At 33.9% G+C, this 21,439-nt stretch overlaps 4 protein-coding genes and 1 long non-coding RNA gene across 12 annotated transcripts; 1 reads left to right on the forward strand and 4 right to left on the reverse strand.

The window, feature by feature from the left end:
- Positions 1–65: 65 nt before the first annotated feature.
- LOC111799852 (mediator of RNA polymerase II transcription subunit 7a) lies at positions 66–2,774 on the reverse strand. Its single transcript, XM_023683334.2, has 5 exons — positions 2,566–2,774; positions 2,156–2,225; positions 937–1,103; positions 783–856; positions 66–476 (listed from the first exon to the last, which is right to left on the reverse strand). Exons 1-5 carry the CDS (start codon positions 2,698–2,700, stop codon positions 416–418), a joined length of 507 nt encoding a protein of 168 aa, XP_023539102.2. The 5' UTR covers positions 2,701–2,774; the 3' UTR covers positions 66–415.
- Positions 2,775–3,416: 642 nt separating this feature from the next.
- Positions 3,417–8,269, reverse strand: LOC147791534 (uncharacterized). 5 transcript variants are annotated; one of them, XR_015422142.1, is made up of 3 exons: positions 8,131–8,269; positions 7,005–7,077; positions 3,417–3,996 (listed from the first exon to the last, which is right to left on the reverse strand). It is a non-coding gene; the product is annotated as an uncharacterized LOC147791534 (long non-coding RNA). The 5 variants fall into 5 exon arrangements; XR_015422141.1 differs by having other exon boundaries at positions 7,005–7,088; positions 8,131–8,263; XR_015422144.1 differs by lacking the exon at positions 3,417–3,996 and adding an exon at positions 4,003–4,229.
- Positions 4,953–9,236, forward strand: LOC111799847 (IQ domain-containing protein IQM6). 3 transcript variants are annotated; one of them, XM_087126078.1, is made up of 8 exons: positions 4,953–5,088; positions 5,710–6,545; positions 6,663–6,728; positions 6,807–6,895; positions 6,974–7,061; positions 7,300–7,539; positions 7,689–7,790; positions 7,924–9,236. In XM_087126078.1, exons 2-8 carry the CDS (start codon positions 5,838–5,840, stop codon positions 8,671–8,673), a joined length of 2,043 nt encoding a protein of 680 aa, XP_086982204.1. In that variant the 5' UTR covers positions 4,953–5,088; positions 5,710–5,837; the 3' UTR covers positions 8,674–9,236. The 3 variants fall into 3 exon arrangements, with proteins under 3 accessions (XP_086982204.1, XP_023539095.2, XP_023539096.2); XM_023683328.2 differs by lacking the exon at positions 4,953–5,088 and having other exon boundaries at positions 5,409–6,307; positions 6,431–6,545; XM_023683327.2 differs by lacking the exon at positions 4,953–5,088 and having other exon boundaries at positions 5,402–6,307; positions 6,431–6,545; positions 6,663–6,895.
- Positions 9,237–9,375: 139 nt separating this feature from the next.
- LOC111799849 (homogentisate solanesyltransferase, chloroplastic) lies at positions 9,376–15,813 on the reverse strand. Of its 2 annotated transcripts, none has more exons than XM_023683330.2 (10): positions 15,411–15,813; positions 14,107–14,228; positions 13,857–14,003; positions 13,150–13,375; positions 12,448–12,521; positions 10,488–10,580; positions 10,125–10,242; positions 9,987–10,049; positions 9,757–9,789; positions 9,376–9,602 (listed from the first exon to the last, which is right to left on the reverse strand). In XM_023683330.2, the coding sequence occupies exons 1-10, from the start codon at positions 15,624–15,626 to the stop codon at positions 9,528–9,530; spliced, it is 1,167 nt and encodes a 388-aa protein (XP_023539098.2). In that variant the 5' UTR covers positions 15,627–15,813; the 3' UTR covers positions 9,376–9,527. The 2 variants fall into 2 exon arrangements, with proteins under 2 accessions (XP_023539098.2, XP_023539099.1); XM_023683331.2 differs by having other exon boundaries at positions 14,107–14,241; positions 15,411–15,590.
- Positions 15,814–16,481: 668 nt separating this feature from the next.
- Positions 16,482–20,321, reverse strand: LOC111799850 (homogentisate solanesyltransferase, chloroplastic-like). The gene is made up of 10 exons (XM_023683332.2): positions 20,141–20,321; positions 19,587–19,723; positions 19,110–19,256; positions 18,483–18,708; positions 17,796–17,869; positions 17,629–17,721; positions 17,197–17,314; positions 17,039–17,101; positions 16,837–16,869; positions 16,482–16,761 (listed from the first exon to the last, which is right to left on the reverse strand). The coding sequence occupies exons 1-10, from the start codon at positions 20,315–20,317 to the stop codon at positions 16,687–16,689; spliced, it is 1,143 nt and encodes a 380-aa protein (XP_023539100.2). The 5' UTR covers positions 20,318–20,321; the 3' UTR covers positions 16,482–16,686.
- Positions 20,322–21,439: the final 1,118 nt, after the last annotated feature.

Consider the following 21,439-nt stretch of genomic DNA (forward strand, 5'->3'; position numbering starts at 1 on the left):
ATAACTAACGTAATATTTTGCATAAAGTTGGAGCTTAAACATGCTTTTAGAGGCCAGAGAAGCAATAGCATTAATCTCTTTCAATCTCATACTCACACAATGCATAACCTTAGAATTCAAGGACACGGTTGTACAACCTCGACCTAATTCAAGTAAGTTCGCAGTCACTATACCGAACCCGTGAATTAAAGTTTACAAAGTAGTTCCATCAATCTACACATTAACAAATCTGCTTAAGTATTCACAGCAGGAGAGGGTGTCCCCTTCAAGATCTTGAACAAATTGACAAATATTCGTAGCCTACGTGCATGGTCGATGTAGAAGCCAAGCATTACAACTGACCGAACCGATGCATTCGAGGCTGCACTATGGATATAAAGATCTTGAATGCAAAACGTATTCAGCATGGACAAGACTAGTGTCCATCCAAAGTTTCAAGGGACTCCATGAGTAATCTTTGTGCTTCTTCTCTCCTCCTAGACAAGAAAATTATGCCAAAACGTGTTTTAAAAGGTAGCAAATAATCAGTGAGATGATGCAGAAGTTATCAGCCAGAACAGAAACAAGCCTTGAACGATGAATTATGGGCTGAAAATTTTATAAGAACACATCCTTGTCTCAACCACCAAGAATAAGATAGAACAAAACAATGATTATGGATAAAGGGCCAAGAAATCCTAAGTACGACATTCAATCCAAAAAAGGCGTGTGACGAAAGGGTAGCTGATTGCACAAGTTATTACACATTCATACATGAATATAATCAATCAGAACCAACATACCTTTTTATATCCTCGACAGCTTGTCTCCGACGCTCTATCTGAAGTTCTAGTATATGAATGAGTGTAGCTCTAGCCTACAAGGGAAGATAGGCCTGACAATCAGATAATTTCGACCATACGATATGTCCAGTTTAAATGTGTAAAACTAAACCACCTGATGCGGACGCAATGAATTAAGCAGGTGGTGTAAGTTTTTGAATATTAGGGATATTTCTTCTACCCTCCTTGCGTATTGCGATGGCCTCTCAACAAGAATATCGGCGAGCTCCAGGATGTGAAGCTGAAGCTCCCTATTGAGAGATCTCAATTCCTTCTTAAAATCTGAGGAAGAACCACCAATAATAATGTCAGGTAAAAGACTTTACTTGAGAGGGAGGGCTGCAGGGGAGAGTGTTGCTCCAAGCAATCAAAAATCAAGTTCATTGAGCAAGTGGCAGCAAAGAGACTCTTTTGTTTACACTGTACAGGAATCAATTAAGAACATGACAGCAACTACCACTACACATTTTCATGTCTTTAAATACAGTTTCAAATGTTTTCACGAACAGGAATTTAATTCGTTTCTTCCATGACAATAGAAATAGGAATGTCCCAAACATTTGTATTCTTCTTTTAACAGGACTTTAAAGCAATGACACTCCGTGCTCAGAGCTTAGGAGAAATATTTGCAATAGGTTTGAGTTCTTTTAGAGTACGCCCCAAAGGATGGAAGATTATTTTTTTTTCTTAAATACGAGTTGCCTGAAGACTGCAGCCCTAGTCTCAATTGCAAAGCCAAGTTTTTGTGGTTAAAAATGACAATAGGAAGAGATATACATGAACATGTGCGAGTGTACACATATCAGTGTCAAAAGCGACCCCAAAAAATTTGGGACCAAAAGCAGTTAGCTCGTTCATGTGTGTGTAATTTCATTTGGGTGAGGTTAAGTTCACTGCTCTAAGATAGTTAAGGCCAATTGTAGGGTTTCCAGAGATTCTCCTCAGCCTTTATGTCTTGGGGATGGATTATAAAGCCTCACTTCCCTTTGGCATCCACGCCAGCCCCAAGGCCTAAACTCTGAAGACATCAAAGCTTTCCTTAAAAATCTACCCCCGAGATTCAAACATGTGACTTGGAGTAGGATTACTTAGAGACCGTGAGCCTTAGCCAATGGTGCTGCCCCTTGGAGGCTACCAATACATGCATTATTCTTACCCCGAACCAAAACAGAGACCACCACAGATCTAAGAAATCAAACGAATAATTACTTGAGCATAAAATTTGCCTTACTTGAGAGGATAATAGCGATTCTTATCAAATAGAAAAACAACTGATGGAGAACAAATTCTGACCCAAATTTGGGAACACTGGTAACTAAACTAAATCTACTTACCAACATTTGGTCCTCTAGGGTAAAGCTGGCGCACTCCTTGCTCTTCCAAGCTTGGAAGCACGTCATCGGTCTAAAATCAAAACGAAACAATCAGGAAAAAGGAAAAAAATCACAGTGAACGGAGATTATCAAATCAAATAATGAATCTAACTCGAAAATGTCCACACTGAACGGAGATTATGAAAGATTTCGGAAGCAGAAACGAACAACCTAGGAACTAAAAACCCTAAAACCATTCTTAGCATACGTTCTTAAAAAATCTTATCTATTTAAAAAATGAAAAGTTCAACCAGACTCCAACAGCTAAAAGAATTCAACAAAAATGTGAAATCAAATTCGAATCTTCACATATAAATGACATTTCAAGATGCATTCAGAGAGATGAAGAAGGAATCGAGAGTAAATCTTACAGTGTAGTTGCTACCAAAGCAGACGTAGGTCCCTTCGATCGGCGGAGGAGGCTCCGGTGCCGATTTCGGATTCTGGGAGTAATCTTTGTAGAGCCTGTAATACGGTGGTGGTGGCGGATACGTAGCTGTCGCCATTGTTAGTGGAAAAATCTAACAATCGACAGAATGAGAATTGCAATCAACTGGCACCGCCGAGTTGGGTTTTTTCTTTTTCCTAATATTTATTTATAATTTTTTTTTTACTAAAATATTTAATTTATGGTTAAATAGTTAAATTAATCCATTTTAAGTTCTTAAGTATAGTGGTTGAAATTTTAGATTTTAGTAGTCGATAAATTTTTTAATTTTTTTTCATTTATATTTAATAATATCTTTGAATTTTAATTTTATGTTTATTTTTTAAAATTGCCAGACAAAATTTAATTTTCTATTCAATAAATTATTTGATTTTTACAAAATTCAAATAAAGCTAAAATATTTTTGCATATTTTTTTTCCTTTTTTTTATTTTATTTTTCATTAACATCTCATATTTAATTTAGCATTTATTACTTCATTTAGATAAGTATCAATTATAAAAATTAGCAAACTATTTTTTAGTTAAGTCAAGAGTCGTAAACATTAATTAGATATTTTTTTATATTGTTTAACTTCGTGTTTTGTAATTCTTGAATAAAAATATGAACTTTTTTCTTATGGCTAAACTAAAGTTTTAAAATGAATGTAAATATTTATTTCAATATTTAAAATTTTCTAGTTACTTGGATAACCATTTTGTTTGCAATAAAATGCTCAATAACTGTTATGGTACAAATAAAATATATTTTCTACTAATGATAATAATAACTCAGCTAACAACCTAACCAGTTACAACATACTATTAGTTTTAACACATTCTCTTGTAGTATTTAGGAAACAAGTCAAGAGTACAATTTTTTTTTCCGACAAAATGATAATCAATCTTTACATACTTGTAAGAGCACAAAAAAAACTTGATTGCTAACTAACGAAGTGGTAGAAACATTGTCACGCCACAAATTTAAGATATGAAGATCACAGAAAGCACGTTACTCAATGTAAATCGACAATACCGAAGGAGTGATACTCGGCCTCTGTTGAGGATTGAGAACCAATTTATTGATTATTGGAGAGTGATGCTTGATAATTGAACTTTTAAAACGATGAATACATCCACGGAGAGTAGACGAAAAGTTAAGGGAGAACGAATATAATGGACAAAAAGGAACGAATCAACGATAAAAGCAATAAAACGAAGAGTGAGTAGATGAGAAGTGAAATTACCAAGAATAAGAGGATTGTTTGAGACCATATAGATATTCACAAGAATTAAAGATCACGTACCTCGATTTTGAAAGGTAGAAAACTCCCTGGATAGATATAGCATAACATCAATCTATAATCTTGGATGTTTCTGAATAAGAAGAAAGATCAGTTGAACATTAGTGGATTGAAAGACCTTTAACTTTGAAACTCCCTGATTTTGTCTTTGTCAGCATATGATAAGTAATCAGTGGTACAATGCCACATGTATGAGGCATTGACAATAAAATTGACTCATGGGTCAATTCTCGACAAGTGTGTCTACACAAGCAATGAAGTTCGATGACGTCCCTGGACTTACGATGACATCACGGAGTGTATGCCCTGTTGTTAAGAATCACAATGACAAAATGAGATGCACTCATATTGTTTATTGCAGCCAGTACTCATCTCATCTCGTAGAACAAATCTTTCTTCCAGTATAGGCTGTGTAAGATTGAACTAGAAAAATGAGTATAGGCTGTGTAAGATTGAACTAGAAAAATGTTTAAAATACAAAGACAAGAAAGCTTCAAGTTTTTTCTTTTTAATAAATATACATGTAATTCATACAAACTAAGATTACATATAGTGCAAAAAGAAGAAAAGAACAGTGAATAATCTTTTCTATAAACGATACCGTTTGTATTATCCTTAGAAATGGATAAGTTTCCCCCCAATGAATCATCTCTATAACTTTTGTACTCTTAAGGGAGAAAAGCTTCTAAAAATAAGTTATATGTTAACAAATAATTTTTAAAAGCTAAAAATATAGAACAAAATGATTAATAAACTATTTTTAAAAATTCACAGTAAAATTTGAAATAAGTTGAATATATCAAATTCTTACTAAACACAAAATAAATAAAAAAGTAAAAGGCCTGTGTTGAAGTAAATTCATGGCTGGCAATGATATGCTAGGATTTGTTTCTCTCTCCCTCCAAAATCTATTTATAGTAAGGTCCAAGAATGGAAGATTTGTGAGTCAGGCAAGGGGCGGAAACCCACCAATAGCATCCTTTGTGAAGAGGCAAAGCCCACAATGTACGGACTGTCTCTCATTGATACCAACCCTCTTCTTCTTCGTGAAACCCCCATTTGGCTAATTTTCGTTCGCTCTGAATTTCTTCTCTCTTCACTTTCTCATCTTTCCTTCGCCTTAAACTATTCTCCTCTCCGGTTTTCCTCATTGTCTCGCATTCAGGTTAGAATACCATCCCATTCTCCATCAATTCCTTTCTCTTCTCTCTCTCTTTTATTTATTTTTTTTATTTTTTTGGTTCCAATTTCTTATACCTTTATTGCTCATTCTGAATTTTGAAAACAAAAATGTTGGCTTTGTTTAGGCTTGTCCAAGACGAATTTGGATGTTCCTCAAAAATTTTATTTTCCAATGTGAACAGATGAAGTTATGACAAAACTTGAGAAAATGTGTATGAAGAACTTTGTTACTATTTTTTTTTTTTTTTAGCTCAACAACCTAATGCGGAGGTGGTTTTTTTTTTTTTTTTTTTTTTTTTTTTTAGTTCAATGATCAATAGTTGACATTTGAGATAGTAATTAATGTCTTATTTATTTTTGGCTGAATGTGACCATTCTTGGAGGTTGAAGATAGAAATTGTTTTATTTTGTTTAGAATGAATCTAAGACAAATTGGATCATTAGATGGAAATTTGTATTTAACCTTCAACTTTTTGAGTAAAATTTATATTTTCTACAATTTTGAGGTGAGCTATCTATGATAGATGAAATTATGGACAAAGCTCGAGAAAATGTCCGTTTCTAACAATATTTTGATTTGGTTTGTTTTCTTGTTGATGTTCAGGAAATCGAGACCCTATTGGTTTGTTTGGTGATTTGGTATAAAAGTGAGAAATTTTGGATATTAAAAAAACAAAAAACAAAAAAAACAAAAAACAAAAAACAAAAAAAAAAAAAAAAGGAAAAAAAAGAATGGGACAATTATTTTCATGTCCTTTGGGGGATTTAGAAGATTTGGATTTCGATGCTGTTCTTGTTAGATCTATTAGTTTTCAAGATGGAGAGATAAGGAATCCATTGCGGTCTGTTAGTTTCAATGGAAGAGATTCAGAGCCAGCGGCAGGCAAATCCTACAATTCTCACCGCATGAGATTTGAACGACCAATTGCCACTAGAACAAGGGAATTGGAGACTGTTTTCTCATTCAAAACTCCATCTGCAGAGATGGAAAACAGTGAGTTTGGGAGATCAACAGTTGGGCCTAAGAATTATGATCAGTTTATGACGCCTCGGAATTCAGGTCAAAGTTACTCGACACCGAGATATTCCGAAGCGCCCAGGCATGAACACTATAGTGCTGCAGTGAAGCTACAGAAAGTGTACAAGAGCTTTAGGACAAGGAGACAGTTAGCAGATTGTGCTGTGCTTGTGGAGCAGAGATGGTTTGTGTCCATATTCGTTTGTACTCTCTTCAAAATTTTAAGCATGTTCATGTCAATCTACCCTTTCAAGAGCAGGAGAGGTAAAGATTTGGAGTTTTCTTGTCCTAAATCATCACTTAATAGGTGGAAGCTGTTGGATTTTGCTGAACTCAAGAGAAGTTCAATATCATTTTTTGATATTGAAAAACCAGAGACAGCGATTTCGCGGTGGTCGAGGGCCAGAACCAGGGCAGCCAAGGTAACTAAGAACTGTGAAGTTCGAAACATTATTTGGCGCTTTGGTTCTAATAAAATCTTTTAAGTTGGAATATATTCGATCTTTTATCTGCACTCTTAACCCAAAGATCCTCCGTAGGTAGGAAAAGGTTTGTCAAAGGATGAAAAAGCCAGAAAACTTGCTTTGCAGCACTGGCTCGAGGCAGTAAGTCCATTCTCGACATTGTTTAAATCAGACTTCACAGTTTTCTTTTTCATGACAGTGTTTCTTTCTCATAATCAGATCGATCCTAGGCATCGGTATGGTCATAATCTTCAGTTTTACTACGTCAAATGGCTTCATTGTGATAGCAAACAGCCCTTCTTCTATTGGTTAGATAAATTTATATCTAAATATGCTTAACAAATGAAAATAAATATTATTAACTCTAACAATCCTCTTTATATTAGGCTTGATATAGGAGAAGGGAAAGAGGTGAACCTTGAGAGATGTCCCAGACATAGGCTTCATCAACAATGCATCAAATACCTTGGTCCGGTAAGCCCATCCATTTCTGAGATATCACTTTGACACAAGGTTATTTTTAGTTAGATTTTGAATTTTCATTGAAAAAATAATAATATGAAAGAATACAAGGTCACAACAAAAAAATAAAAAAACACACAAAAGCAGGCTCCCTTTTTTCTTTGACATATATAACATGCATTACAACTTCTATTTTGTTGGGCTTCCTTTTTCCTCGTCCTAAAGTGTTCTCAATTGTTCATATATGCAGATAGAAAGGAAGGCCTACGAGGTTGTGGTGGAAAATGGGAAGTTTATGTACAGGTATAGTGGGAAACTTCTTCACACAACTGGAGGGCCACGTGATGCCAAATGGATCTTTGTTTTGAGCACATCAAAAACTTTGTATGTCGGGCTCAAGAAAAAGGGTACATTTCAACATTCAAGTTTCTTGGCTGGTGGAGCCACATTGGCTGCTGGTAGACTAGTGGTTGAAGATGGTGTTCTAAAGGTCAGGAACACAACCATATTAAGTTTGAATAAAGATTGGGTTTAGGATGGCTTTTTAAAAGTACATCTTTATAAGTCCTCTTGGGAGGACTTCCTCTTCCCTTTCACATTGTTCATTATCCTAACGTACTATATTTTCTATACTTATAGGCAGTTTGGCCTCATAGTGGACATTACCTTCCTACAGAGGAAAATTTTCTGGAATTCATGTCCTTCCTTATGGAAAACGATGTGGATCTAACCGATGTTGAGGTACGAGAACCTTTTTTTTTTTTTCCTCAATATTAGGTTACAGTCGAACAAGCCTCTGATTACGTAGTGTAACTAGAAAACTTCAGTGATTATAACTGCTAACCCGAATTCTATATGCCTATACTATACTCAGAAAAGCCCATATGAGGAAGAAGAACTTCTCACCAAAGACAAATTCACCTATCTTCAAGAAGATTCTAAAGACGTTGCTGGTGGAATAAATATTAGAGACACAATCGACAAGAATAATCCATCTAGACCTCTTGTCTCTAATCCTGCAGAGACTCAAAAACCACGAATATCAAGATTATCAAGAGGATTCCGATCAAAGCTTACTAACCTTCAAATACCAGAAAGAAGCAATGTGTTTGACATATTCAAGAAGGAAACACTTCCAGCTAGTTGTAGAGCTCTCATTCCAGATTCTCCCTCGGACGACGGCTACGAAACAGCTGAAGAATCGTTCTTATCAGAAGAAGAATTCATGGTTCCAAAATCTAACCTCTTTGGCGAAGATGAAGAAGACAATGATGATCAACCAATCCAGAAAGAGAAAATCTTAAGGCGAATTGTTTCACATAAGGAAATGAAATCATATCAGTTGGCAAAACAATTATCAAGCAGATGGACAACTGGAGCTGGACCTCGCATTGGTTGCATGAGAGATTACCCACAAGAGCTTCAGAACAAGGTATTAGAGCAAGCTAACTTGTCTCCCAGAGATAGAGTTGTTCATCCTTCTCATTCCCGGACTCAATCTCGAATTGGCTCCATGGCTTCAACTCCAATTTCATGTAAAGACACGAGCACAAACAGAAGTCCGCTTGCTTCAAATTGCCTGATATTGTCTCAAACTGCAACACCTTCAGCTGAATGTAATTAGAATATAAATAACGAACGTGTGTAACACACGTATTACTCTGCAATTACTGGATAGAAAAGATGATATATATACATAGTTAATGTGCTTCTTTAGACTCCAACATGGACTGAGGGATGAAACGCTTTTGCATGCTTTCATTGCCTACTAATATACATAGACGCAGAGACTCTTTGCAAGCAGAGGTATCATCTTCTCAGATTTCCCCAAAGAGAGTATTCTGTTTACATAACTAACAGAGTTATTTTTGTCTCTAAACTACCTTAATGTTTGTCATCATAACATGATTTCCTAATTCAACAACAATCAAAATTAAGCCAAATTGTACAATCAAAACCCTTCAAACTGTTTGACAAGAAAAATGATACCTGGCCCATTCAGCCAACTGTGGAGAATCCCTATCCTCTATTCTTAATTTGTAAGATCATGTACTGACAATGAGTGAAAAGAGATGTTGGAGGTTGGAGGTCTGACATGTGTTGCACAAGAGGTTGACATTCTATCCTCTTTGCCCTACATACATATCCATATCCCGAAATAATGAAAATTTCTACTCAATTTATTGATTTCTTTTTGTCTTTCCTTTATTGCTCACACAGGGTAAGTTAATGCACAATAAATATTACCGACTATGGCTAGAATTACAATCAGCACCGTAAATCTGACTGTGAAAATGCCCCAAAGAACAAAATGTGGAGAATGCAATTGAAATAACTAAAATTCATTAGATGATAATACAACATGAATCTATAAAACTTTATGGCAATATTTACAAGATAAAAGATTGAATACATCCTTGCTTTCTATTTCTCATGCACCCACAAAAAGTTCATTAAATGAACAAAGGGATTGTTCTGCTAGATCAAAGGAAATATGATATACTCAGCATAGAAGAGATTCCATATAAACCGATAAAATGTTGAGATTGCTTCCTGCAAAACAAATGAAATTAATCATTAGGCTCCAGAATTTCATGGGTTGGAAACAAACCTGCCTTAGTCGCTCACTCTTTGAAGTAAACAACGTATACAGGAAGATAAAACGCTCATTGTAGTTACTGATATGAAAGCCAGAACTGGAATTTACCTTTGAATAATTTGCTCTCTCCAACAACCATGACTGAGATTCAAAAGAAACAAGATTTTGTAAGTTTAGAGTCAATACATATAAATTAGTTGTTCTCGAGGACAGGGTTTCTTCAGTCCTTGGTTAGTATTAATACAGACTAATCAAGAAAATAATAGCAGGAAGAAATTTATAGACACAATATAGCACCATCATTCGTGGTTTCTGGGAGACTAGTGCAAGAAATGAACCTGGAAAATGAGGGACGATGCCAAGATTGCATGAACAGGGATCATTATGTTACGGTTAAAAGCCTGTAAAGATGAAATATGGCAATTTTACTTCAAAAAGATACGTAAAAGTATTTATAGTTAAAATGTCATACGGACCTGAGGCATGTAAATTGCAGCCGCTATAGCAGCAACATAATTTAACAGCAGAAGTCCAGAACCAAGAAATGAAATATTTCTCACACCAAGCGTTGTTGCTAAGGTTGATATCTGAAACCTTAATTACAATTCTCATTCAGATGACGACATGATAATTTCCTAATATACACTTCTAAAAGAATTGAGATGCAAATTTTGGAGTTGGAAAAAATTGAAGCCTTCTGGGAAAAGAATCCACAAAGCATAAGTAGAGGAAATAGGAAGGAAAAAAAAAAGTAAGGTTTGTTGGGAAAAAAGGGTTGAGGGAACAACGTCAATTCAACTAAAAAATTTGTCACCATCGAAGTAGTTGGGGCATCTTACTTGCGATCTCCCTCCACATCTGGAAGATCTTTCGTTATGGCAATCACTAAAGCAAACAGGGTCACAAATGTGGTAATGAAAGCCACAGGTGAGCTGCAAGGAATATAATGTCACATATAAAAATCTACGTAAACTTTTGTGCCTTGTAAGTGCCATCGGTAACTAAAGCTTAAAAAACTAAAAGCAGACACTAACATCGTGATTCTATTTATACAGACTATCATGCCGTTTCTTTATAGTTCCAATATCACTAATAAGCAACTACAAGCAATACTTTCATCGAGAGAAAATCTTGCATTAGCTTCAGATCCTAAACACACGAAAAATATTGGAACTATGACGAAACAGCATATACTAAAGCATTAATTGCAGCGAAAGATACAAGTAATTTAAAAAAAAAAAAAAAAAAAAAAAAAATCACAATCTAGTATAAAATCCCCAGGCCATTAATTTATGACATTGGCGTGTGCTTGTTTGGAATGTGAATCACTATATTCTATTTTTCCTATAACTTAGACCCCACAATATCCTTGTAACACCCGAGTCTCCGCGAGGTGCTAAACACCTAGCTTTTCTTATTAAGTCCGAACTTTCAAGATTTTATTGAGAGCCTTAGAGATCAAATTTCAAAATTATGTAGAAGAGAAAAATGCTTGGAAAAGTCCCATGAACTCAAAAAAAAAATATATATATATATATATATAAAAGAGTAAAAATGTGAAAAAATGGTCAAAGTCGGGGGTATTTTGATCATTCTGTCCTCCTTCCTAGGCACATGAAAATGGGGATTAGTGAAAGATAAAGAAAAAGAAAATTAGAGAAGAAAAGAAAAGAAAGGAGAGGGAGGGGAGAAAGTTCGGGAGAAAAACTAGGGGTTACATGGGTAGTTAGCTCAAGATATGGACTCCTATTGAGTGTAGAGACGGGCGAGCCTGTAGACCAATCCTGGGTGGATTAGAGACTACATGGGTAGGTGTCAGGATGAGAATCCCTATGAGTGTAGGAACGAGTCAAGGCCGACGTCGCAACCCCGTAAACCAATCTTGGAAGAGATCAAGGACTACGCAGGTAGGTGGTTTAGGATGAACACTTCTATTGTGTAGGAACGGATCAAGGCCAATGTTGTGACGTCGTAAACCAATCTCGAAGAGGTACTAAGGACTATACAAGTAGAAGATTGATGAGGAATCAGTTGGAACTTCGAGACCTACACAGCAGCTTAGAGCGTTGTAAAGGATAAGCCCAAACTTCCTAGAGACCAAAAGGAAAGTTGTGAAACCTAAGAGAAGGAAGCGATGAAAGCCTATTAGTAGGTTGCTTACTGAGTATATCTTTTTATACTCACCCCTTTTTCCCTTTCTTTTTCAAGCACCAATTGAGTTGGGGAGGTACTCGTGAGCTGCACTGTCACTAAGGAGTGTCAACTGGAGCGTTAGTCAGTTGTATTTTTTAGGGTTGATTTTGTATTCTTTTGTATCATGTGCCCCTTCCCCGTTTGTAAATAACTTGAACAACATTTGTTTGCATTGTCCTTCTTCTTGGACTTTGAATTTTTGACACTAATGTTAAATGTCTTTTAATCCCCGCAAAATTTTATCGTATTTTCCACATTTTCAGTGGTTTGTTTTTATTTCTAATTCTGTTTTGTTTGTGTTTCTGTCACTATCCGTTGCAATCCGATTTTTTGAAGCCTTGAAAATCGGGCCGTGACAATCCTATACTACCGGCAATACCTAGTTTATTGAAGTTCATTGAACAATGACAGCTATTCCACGATGGTTCAAAATTCAGGTTGAATAGACAAATTGAATGTATCTCGAGGTAAATGTGGTTTTTGTTAAGAATTCACAATTCTTGTTTTCAAACTTAAGTAGAACAATCAATTTAAAGTAGGGACCACATATCTGCACCCTGATTCAATCTAACTCAAATACATTATGAATTATTAATGGCGACTGACCTCCACTCAAAGGTAAGTCCAAGAGCAGCTCTAGTGGCATAATAGACACCAAAATTAAGAAGAAAACCTCGTACCTGCAGCATTTAGTTCACTGTTAGAATTATCATCCATATTGTCAACAAAAGCACATGCCAACCAGATGATATGCTCGTAAAGCTTTAGCTCTTGGGGAAAATAGGTACTGGCAATGCACATTACAACCACGATAAGAGTTTAAAGTAGCTCTTGTGTTCCAAACTAATTAGTTGCCTAAACCAGAATGCTCAATTTCAGAACTAGAATGGAAATTCTTAGAACCGTAATCAAATAATAATTCTTTCAAACTTATAGCGAAATTGTATAAAATTGGATAGCCAAGAAGATCTTGACACAGTAACGAAGTATTTAAATACCAGTGCAATATGTTTTAAATTTCTCAAAAATCTATTTTCTGAAATTGGGAGTTTGAACTCGGCCATTAACTTTGTGCAAATATTTAAACAGTCATACTCCTTGAAGTGGACAGTCAGATTTTCACTTGAAATCAGGTAAGCAATCACCTGTAGCTCAATTTCAGGTAGCGAGCAAACGCGCCATATTTTTTCAACTTGCCATTCATTAAATTTTACCAACTTCTTTGTATTCAGCACCTTTCAATATTTTATTAAGACCATGTGACATAAACTGAAGTTGAAATTTTGAAGGGAAGAGAAACGGATGTACCGTAGCAATTGTAAGAAATGCTGCTACAGGAAATCTCTTCATTCTAAATGGAGGAACAGAGTAGATAGTCCCGAGGAAAAGACCGAGACTGTAGAGAGAAGTAATAAATAGTCCAAAGTTCAATCCAACAATTAACAGACCAGCCACTGCAAAAAATATCACCAAGATCCATGCAGATTTGACTGAAAGATCTCCTGCGGCTATTGGTAAATACGGTTTGTTCACTCTGGAAATGAAACAAAAAAAAAGGGGACATTATATGCCACAATTGCATCGTCATCTTAATATATGTTCTCAAAATATGTAGTAAATTGAACTAATATGCGTTACTATTTATTATGTGGATCAATAGAGGTCTCCTAACCAAACTATTCATGAGGTTTCAATGGATAAAAAAATGTCAATCAGGAAAAAGCTCATGAAAAATGTTGAAAATTAGAAGAAATGATATTTCAAGCTGAGTTCAGTGTTTTTAATCAGGACAAAGATCAAAATATGTGATTTATATTTCTAAAAATGCTATAATGAAATCTTGCTTCTTGTTTTTTTAAAAAAAAAAAAATCAATCACATAATTGGTTGTTGATCTAGTTCCTAAGCAGTTATCATGCCAAATGATCTGATATTTAGAAGTCAAGCAAGAATGACATTTGAGTATGAAACCAAACAAATTTAAACTGATTAATGAAAAAATATTGATATACATACTTGTCAATTCCAATATCATAGATCTGATTGATACCAACTATATAACCATTTCCACATATTAAGGCAAAAAGACCAGAGAAAGCCTTAAACAGCAAGGACCACTTTATCAGGTGTGAATTCTCAATCAATGCCCTAGTCACCAACGAACTGTAAAAGGAATCAAAGTCAAAATAGTTTGGAAAATATTAAATGAACCAGGAAGGAGTCCTAGTAAAGCAGTGTATTATGATACATTGATATAGCTACTTACAGAGATCCTAAAGCTGTTCCACGTATTGTATGAGGCCTTAAAAACCTCCAGCAAGCATCTCTAAATGCTGAAATATTGTTTGATAGGGGATCAGATCCTGCAGCTCCAACTCGAGTGCGGGCCTGGCAGCACCCACTATAAAACATCAATGGCATGGACAGATATAGTCTGAGTAGATTTTTCAATTACTGAGTAGGACAAAGAAGAAGACTGAAATATGCAGGTAACAATTATTCGTACTTTTTTTATGTTTTGGAAGAGTCTCATCGCATTCCGTACAATTGTGATGTAAGACGCAACCAAATTTTAGAAGACCGGTAAAAAGTAAAGATGATACTTCCCTACTTGATCGGATTTATAGTTAGATTTTCTTTTGTATATATTTAAACTTCGATCGAACAAGGGAATCGACTCCATTTCACCAAACACAGTGCAGTTTCAACAAGCTCCTAGTTGATCGGACTTATAGTTAGATTTTCTTATGTATATATTGAACTTCGATCGAACAAGGGGATCGACACCATTTCACCAAACACGGTACAGTAATTGTCAGCAAGCTCCTAGTTGATCGGACTTATAGTTAGATTTTCTTTTGTATATATTTAAACTTCGATCGAACAAGGGGATCGACACCTTTTCACCAAACACGGTACAGTAATTGTCAGCAAGCTCCTAGTTGATCGGACTTATAGTTAGATTTTCTTTTGTATATATTTAAACTTCGATCGAACAAGGGAATCGACTCCATTTCACCAAACACAGTGCAGTTTCAACAAGCTCCTAGTTGATCGGACTTATAGTTAGATTTTCTTATGTATATATTTAAACTTCGATCGAACAAGGGAATCGACACCATTTCACCAAACACGGTACAGTAAGTGTCAGCAAGCTCCTAGTTGATCGGACTTATAGTTAGATTTTCTTTTGTATATATTTAAACTTCGATCGAACAATGGAATTGACTCCATTTCACCAAACACAGTATAGTAAGTATCAACAAGCTCCTAGTTGATCGGACTTATAGTTAGATTTTCTTTTGTATACATTTGAACTTCGATGGAACAAGTGAATCGAATCCATTTCACCAAACACTGTACAGCAAGTTTTAGTAATTTCGGGATGCATGCTAATCCCCGAAGATTGCTCCCAAATCCATCAAAACATTTCTTCCACGTTCATACCACAATGTAACTTCAATAATCGGATTCCGATCATTCACAAACAAGTTCTTCATCATGCACAACAAAAACTCGCTAATCGCTAATCGAAAACAGAAACATCAACCACTGAGAAAACAAACACACCTGGATGGAAGCAAGTCTCCACGATCTAGTCGAAACATTTCCCCTACAACGGTACATCCATCTCGGCTGCAGTTGCATGGCGAAATTCGGGAGCAAGAGTGAAGGTAAAGTTACTGCATGCCTAACAAGAAGCTTTCTGTGAGGCAGAGAAGACTTGAGAGCGGAATTCACAGCCGGAGTTCGAAGAGAAACGGATTGAATCATTGAATACTCCATAGTAAGAACAACCGGAATCGGAACGGAAGTAGGAAGAAGAGATGAAGAATTTCCAGTCAGATCGTAGCAGAGGCTCACACCGCAGAAAACTGGAGAAGGCAGATAACATTCATTGGAGGCAAAATCGCTCCGAGCCTCTAGTTCACAAATGCACGTCCACTCCCGTCTCTCAACGTGGTTGTAAATTTGTTTAGCTAAGAACTTCACCATTACCATTATTAGGCTAAATTAAATCATACCTAACCCACCAAATTAAATATCAATTACGCTCCAAAAATAATTATTTTTCTTTTAATTTAAATTTAAAAAAAAAACTTATTTTTCCAACAAATAATTTAATAACGAGCTTCCTTTTATTACAAAATAAACGGTACGAGTATAGAAATTTGAACCTTCAATGACGAGTCTCTTGACTCGAGTCATGCAAAATAGATGAAACTCCTGAGCAAGCGTACGAACAATCACTGTTATGTTAACGGAAATTTATACATACCATTTATAAATAGATCCGTATAAAATAAAATTGTCCCGACTCCTGAACACATCCACGTCAAATGTAGTTATACGGAAATTTATACATACCATTTATAAGTAGATCCGTATAAAACAAAATTGTCCCGACTCCCGAGCACATCCACGTCAAATGTAGTTATTTTAGCTTTTAGCTATTATTATTAGGCTAACCGAAATCATACCAAACTTTCAATAATTATTATTTAATAAAAAATTTATAATTTTTAAATAATTTAAAATTTTAATAATAATGTTGATTTTATTACAAAATTAACAAATCGGGTAGACGTGAGGTACCGAATGTAAGACTTACGTTGGATATAAAGATTTGAACCTTCAGTCTATTAGCTCGAGTCATATAATGTATACGAATATGAACCTTGTCAGTAGAAACGTCACTGTTACGTTAACAAATATTCTACTGATTGATGCAATTTCGAAAGAAAATACACCGTACTTTTGGTTACGTGCATCGAAAAACTATACGAACTATTAATCAGCAAGTCGGGAAAGAGCAAAATTGCTCTCAATTAAATCGAGAGCGTTTTTATATGAACGGGAAGACTAAATATTCAGCATAGAACAACTTCCACAAGAACATGTAGAAACTTGAAGCTGCTTCCTACAAAATGTGCACAAAAAACATCATAAGAATAAGGATCAAATTAAATCAAATTAAATGCATAAATTACATTACCTTGGTGTATTTTGCTTGATCTAATGCTATTGTCTGAAAAATAAAATTACACCAAATTTATTAAAAATGACATATTTCTTTTTAATTTATTTAATAGACTATTTCCACTATTTAAATTATTAAAATTTATTTAACGAGCAAACATATGATATCGAGATATATAAATAATAAAGTTATTATTTAATATTAACAAAAAAAAAACCTGAAAAATAAGAGATATTGCCATAATGGTGTGTGTCGGTATCAATATGGTTCGCCGAAATGCCTACGATAAATTCGAAAATATTATTATAAACTATATAAATAGGAAAAAATAATATATTTAAAAAATTGAAATATTTAAGATTAGAAAATGTGAACCTGAGGCATATAAATTGCAGCCAAAATGGCAGCAACGTAGTTGAGAAGAAGAATCCCGGAACTAAAAAACGCCAACCTTCTGACTCCAAGCTTTGTGGCAAAAGTTATGATCTTATATCTGTAGAAATAAAAATTAATTAAAAAATAAATCGAGCCGTGTCAATGAGAGATGAGTCGAGAACTGAAAATCAAACGTTTTTATCTGCAAAACTCGAGATTTGCTAGAGAACGGTTTAAGAGTAACGATTTAGATGACTGCTGATAACAAAATGTTACTAAATAACTTAATTCGAGTGCTCAAAAAACTATTTTATAACACAGCTAATTTTTTAGAGTAGTTAATAAATTTATTGTTTTTTTTATTAAAATCACGAGTTTTGTGAATAGTAATTTCAGTAATATAAATTTTTACGAGACAGTAAAAAAACTTACTTGCGATCGCCTTCTATATCAGATAGATCTTTTGTAAGAGCGATAACCAAACCAAAGAAGGTAACAAATGTGGTGATGAACGCCACTGGTGCGCTGTTGGTAAAAATATTATCAAAATTTTCATAATTAAAGATTATTATATATACATTTTTTTTTTTAATTATTACCTCCATTGGAATGGAAGTCCAAGAACTGATCGAGATGCATAATATACACCAAAGTTCACAAGAAAACCTCTTACCTGTAAGAACGTAGTTAACATTATTTATCTTAACACGTTTTTTTTTTTAAGAATAATTGATAATTTTCAATACATTTAAGAGGGAAAATTAAAAATAGTTTGAAATATCTTAAATTTATTCTTAATAATTTTCGATATGGGGTAAGAATGTAAATATCAGCTGTGGTCCCCACCTCGACCCCAACCCACCCTAAGAACACATTGTACCCAACTCGACTGTAACAGCCCAAACTCATCGCTATCAAAAAATTGTTCGTTTTGACTCGTTACGTATTGTTGTCACTCTACAAGTAGTGGGATCTCACAATCTACCTCTTAAGTGCCCAACATCCTCTTTGACACATTCCACTTTGGCCCGTCAGATATGCATTTTAAAGTCACAGTCCACTCCCTTGAGGGTCGAGTGTCCTCGTTGGCACATCCCACTTTGGCCCGTTACGAGTCACTGTCAACTAGAAGTATTTTAAAATTGTGAGATTGACGGTGATACGTCACGGGCCAAAGTAGACAATATTTGCTAGCGGTGAGGTTAAATTGTTAACCCTCCAAACGTCACGATGTACCCAACCCGAGCTAAGAGGTTTGTTGTTTAAGAAGAGAAGGTTAGACGTACCAAAGCAATGCAGAGGAAAGCAGCAATGGGGAATCTCTTCAATCTAAAAGGAGGAACGGTGTAGAGAGTCCCAAGCAATAGAGCTAAACAATAGAGAGAACTAAGGAATGGGCCTGAATTAAACGTGGCCGAACACAGCCCAATAGCCAAAAACGACGTCGTTAGAACCCATGCTTGTTTGCTCGTGATCCTCCCCGCCGCTATGGGCAAAAATGGCTTGTTTACTCTACAAAATAAATTCTAACAAAAATTAAAAATTTTGTATTCATAAAAACAAACAAAAAAAGTAAAATTTAAAATTTTCACTTCACGTATAATTAAGTTTAAAATAATAATAATAATTATTTAAAATTAAAATTAATAATAAAAGATCATAATACAAAAAATAATTTAAAATTAAAAGATTTCAAAAAATAGATGGACTAAAATATTAATTATTTTAAAACTAAAAATAACAATTAATTAAAATCAATTGATTAATATAATAGTTTAAATTACACAAAATTACAAACAGGTCAATTAAGGTTAGTTTTAAAGAAATAAATCCTTCATTTTCCAAATAAATAATAATAATAATAAATAGTGATAGTGATAAAGTTAATTATAAGAGATAGAGAAAGAAAATACTTGTCAATTTCGACGTCATAAATCTGATTGATACCCACGATATAGCTATTGCCACACAACAGCTCTATTAGGCCGCAAAGTGCTCTTGTTAGAATCGACCACTTCATTAGCTTTGGATTTTCAATCCACACTCTGACCGCCAACGAACTGTGCGTCCATTATTAACCAATTCATATTTTTAATAATAATAATACTTATTTATAATTTTGTTATAATTTTTAAAATATTTAATAATTTATTATTCCATAGGCTAAATGATATAAGTTTGTTAAAATTAAAATTAAAACTGTATTTTTTAATTTATCTTTAAGTTTTTTTAATTTTGAATATTAATTTTCATATAAAGTTTTACATTTATATATATATATATATATAATAATAAACCTGGTTTTATTTATCTTTATTATTAACGAGAACGAAAAAAAATTAAGAAACCAAAACTTTGGAATTAATATTAAATAAAAAAATCAAAATTACCATGAAGCCACTAGAGTTCCATAGAATGTGTGAGGCCTGAGAAAAGTCCATAATGCCCTTGCAAAATCCCAAATTTCTTGCAACTTTGGCTCTTCACTACCACCGTTTCCCTTGCCCATTGCTTGGCTTCTCACCTCCTAACAATATTCCAACTCAGCCAAATTACCTTGTTACCCTTCCCAACTCTACTTTCAAATATAAATAATATATTATATAATTCATTCACTCAGTCATCAACTTTCAAACTTTCCAGCCTACCAAAATAAATTAGTAATATATATATATTATATCAATTAATTCACTTTCGTCCAACAAATAACATAACATATGCACGGAGATGAAGAAAAACTAATAAACTAGTTAGAGAGAGAAACCGCGCTAACTTTATCAACTAAGATATATATATATATATATATATATATATATATATATATATATATATACGCGCGGGTGCGTACGTACGTGTCCGACCCTCGAAACAAAATAATTAAATATGGAGAAAATTTTTATTTTTAATAAAAAATTAGAGTGAGGATCCAAAAAAATGTACAAACCGGAAGAGGAGGGTTGAGCAAGTGAGATGGAAAACAATAAGGAAGAGGTGTTTGGAAGCTTTTGAGGGTTTTAACGGCTATTTTTCTTTTACGATACGACGTCGGATCAAACCTCTGAGAACCGCCGGCGGCGGCGGCGGCAGCCACCGTTCTTAACAAACAGGAAGCCATAGCCATATTACCTATTCCCAGAGCTTATGGAAAAAACAAAGGGAGAGGAAAAGGGTATTTATAGAATTTCACGCACCCATTTTTTTCTCTCTTGTCTAATCAAAGACTAAGAAAAATTAAGTCTCGAAATAAAAGCGATGGCTTTCCTATTTTCTTTATTTGGGTTAATAAAATATAATAAATCTTAAAAATTAGTTATTAAATTTTTTTAAATAATAATAATAATAATAATTTAAATACATTTTCAAAATTTATAAAACACTAAATTAAATACATAATTATTATTATAGGGATTAATTTAAAATTTATTCAAATATTTGAAAATATAACCACAAAAATAAAATAAAATTCAAATTATAGTGACTAATTTTTTTTTATATAATTGAAAAATAAAGTTTACTTGATCAACGTTAAGAATTTTTTTTAATATTATTAATGGTGTATTTTATTATTTTAAATATCTTGAGGGTTGTTGTAAAATTTTGAATAAAGTAATGTGACTCATTTTGTTACCACCGTAAAATTTGTTAAATAATATAATGTTAGGTCTCGAAATTTTTGTAATGGAGAGTAGGAGGAATTTGGTCAAAGCATGGTGGGGTACTTATGTTACTCGAAATATGACTTATTTTCATTGACTTTGACTTCAAATTCTACGTTTACCTTATCTCGATAAACCACACCTTGACTTTTGATTGGACTCATTCAATGTCGTTGTTTAATGTATACTTGGCAAAATTTAAGAACTTTAGGTGCCAGTCCTTAAACGTCGTCGTCTAACAGGACCTCGATTTTTTGGTTTTTTAATTTTTGTATCCAATTTCTACCTCGTTTTCAACCTAGAGACTTGTTTCAAAGGTTTGATTATTGTTTTTGTGTTTATTATAGTTTTGAAGATTAAGCTAATGTTAATATTACACATTAGAATTATTGTTATTAAATGTGAATATTCCATCATTTATTATAGACTAAATGAAAAAAAAAAAACATTTAAAATTTATTCTTTCTCTAAAAAAAACACTCATAAATTTTTAAAAGTTTGAATAATACCTTTAAATTTAAAAAATAAAAAATAAAAAATAAAAAATATCATTGAACTCAAAAAAAAAAAAAAAAATATATATTTAA

Source organism: Cucurbita pepo, chromosome 8, assembly GCF_057944985.1.
Source record: "Cucurbita pepo subsp. pepo isolate OVF chromosome 8, ASM5794498v1, whole genome shotgun sequence".
NCBI lineage: Eukaryota > Viridiplantae > Streptophyta > Magnoliopsida > Cucurbitales > Cucurbitaceae > Cucurbita > Cucurbita pepo.

Excerpts from the sequence above, each read along its gene's own strand:
- LOC111799852 (XM_023683334.2), bottom strand. The coding sequence starts at position 2,700 with ATGGCGACAGCTACGTATCCGCCACCACCACCGTATTACAGGCTCTAC. Across the intron at positions 2,226-2,565 it reads GCTTTGGTAGCAACTACACT|ACCGATGACGTGCTTCCAAG; the intron begins GTAAGATTTACT and ends TTTTGATTTTAG. Across the intron at positions 1,104-2,155 it reads CCCTAGAGGACCAAATGTTG|ATTTTAAGAAGGAATTGAGA; the intron begins GTAAGTAGATTT and ends GTTCTTCCTCAG.
- LOC111799847 (XM_087126078.1), top strand. The coding sequence starts at position 5,838 with ATGGGACAATTATTTTCATGTCCTTTGGGGGATTTAGAAGATTTGGAT. Across the intron at positions 6,729-6,806 it reads TGCAGCACTGGCTCGAGGCA|ATCGATCCTAGGCATCGGTA; the intron begins GTAAGTCCATTC and ends TCTCATAATCAG. Across the intron at positions 7,062-7,299 it reads GCATCAAATACCTTGGTCCG|ATAGAAAGGAAGGCCTACGA; the intron begins GTAAGCCCATCC and ends TCATATATGCAG.
- LOC111799849 (XM_023683330.2), bottom strand. The coding sequence starts at position 15,626 with ATGGAGTATTCAATGATTCAATCCGTTTCTCTTCGAACTCCGGCTGTG. Across the intron at positions 14,229-15,410 it reads GGAGACTTGCTTCCATCCAG|GCCCGCACTCGAGTTGGAGC; the intron begins GTGTGTTTGTTT and ends GGGTGCTGCCAG. Across the intron at positions 13,376-13,856 it reads TATGATATTGGAATTGACAA|AGTGAACAAACCGTATTTAC; the intron begins GTATGTATATCA and ends TTTCATTTCCAG.
- LOC111799850 (XM_023683332.2), bottom strand. The coding sequence starts at position 20,317 with ATGGCTATGGCTTCCTGTTTGTTAAGAACGGTGGCTGCCGCCGCCGCC. Across the intron at positions 18,709-19,109 it reads TATGACGTCGAAATTGACAA|AGTAAACAAGCCATTTTTGC; the intron begins GTATTTTCTTTC and ends TTTATTTTGTAG. Across the intron at positions 17,102-17,196 it reads CTGCAATTTATATGCCTCAG|GCATTTCGGCGAACCATATT; the intron begins GTTCACATTTTC and ends AATTTATCGTAG.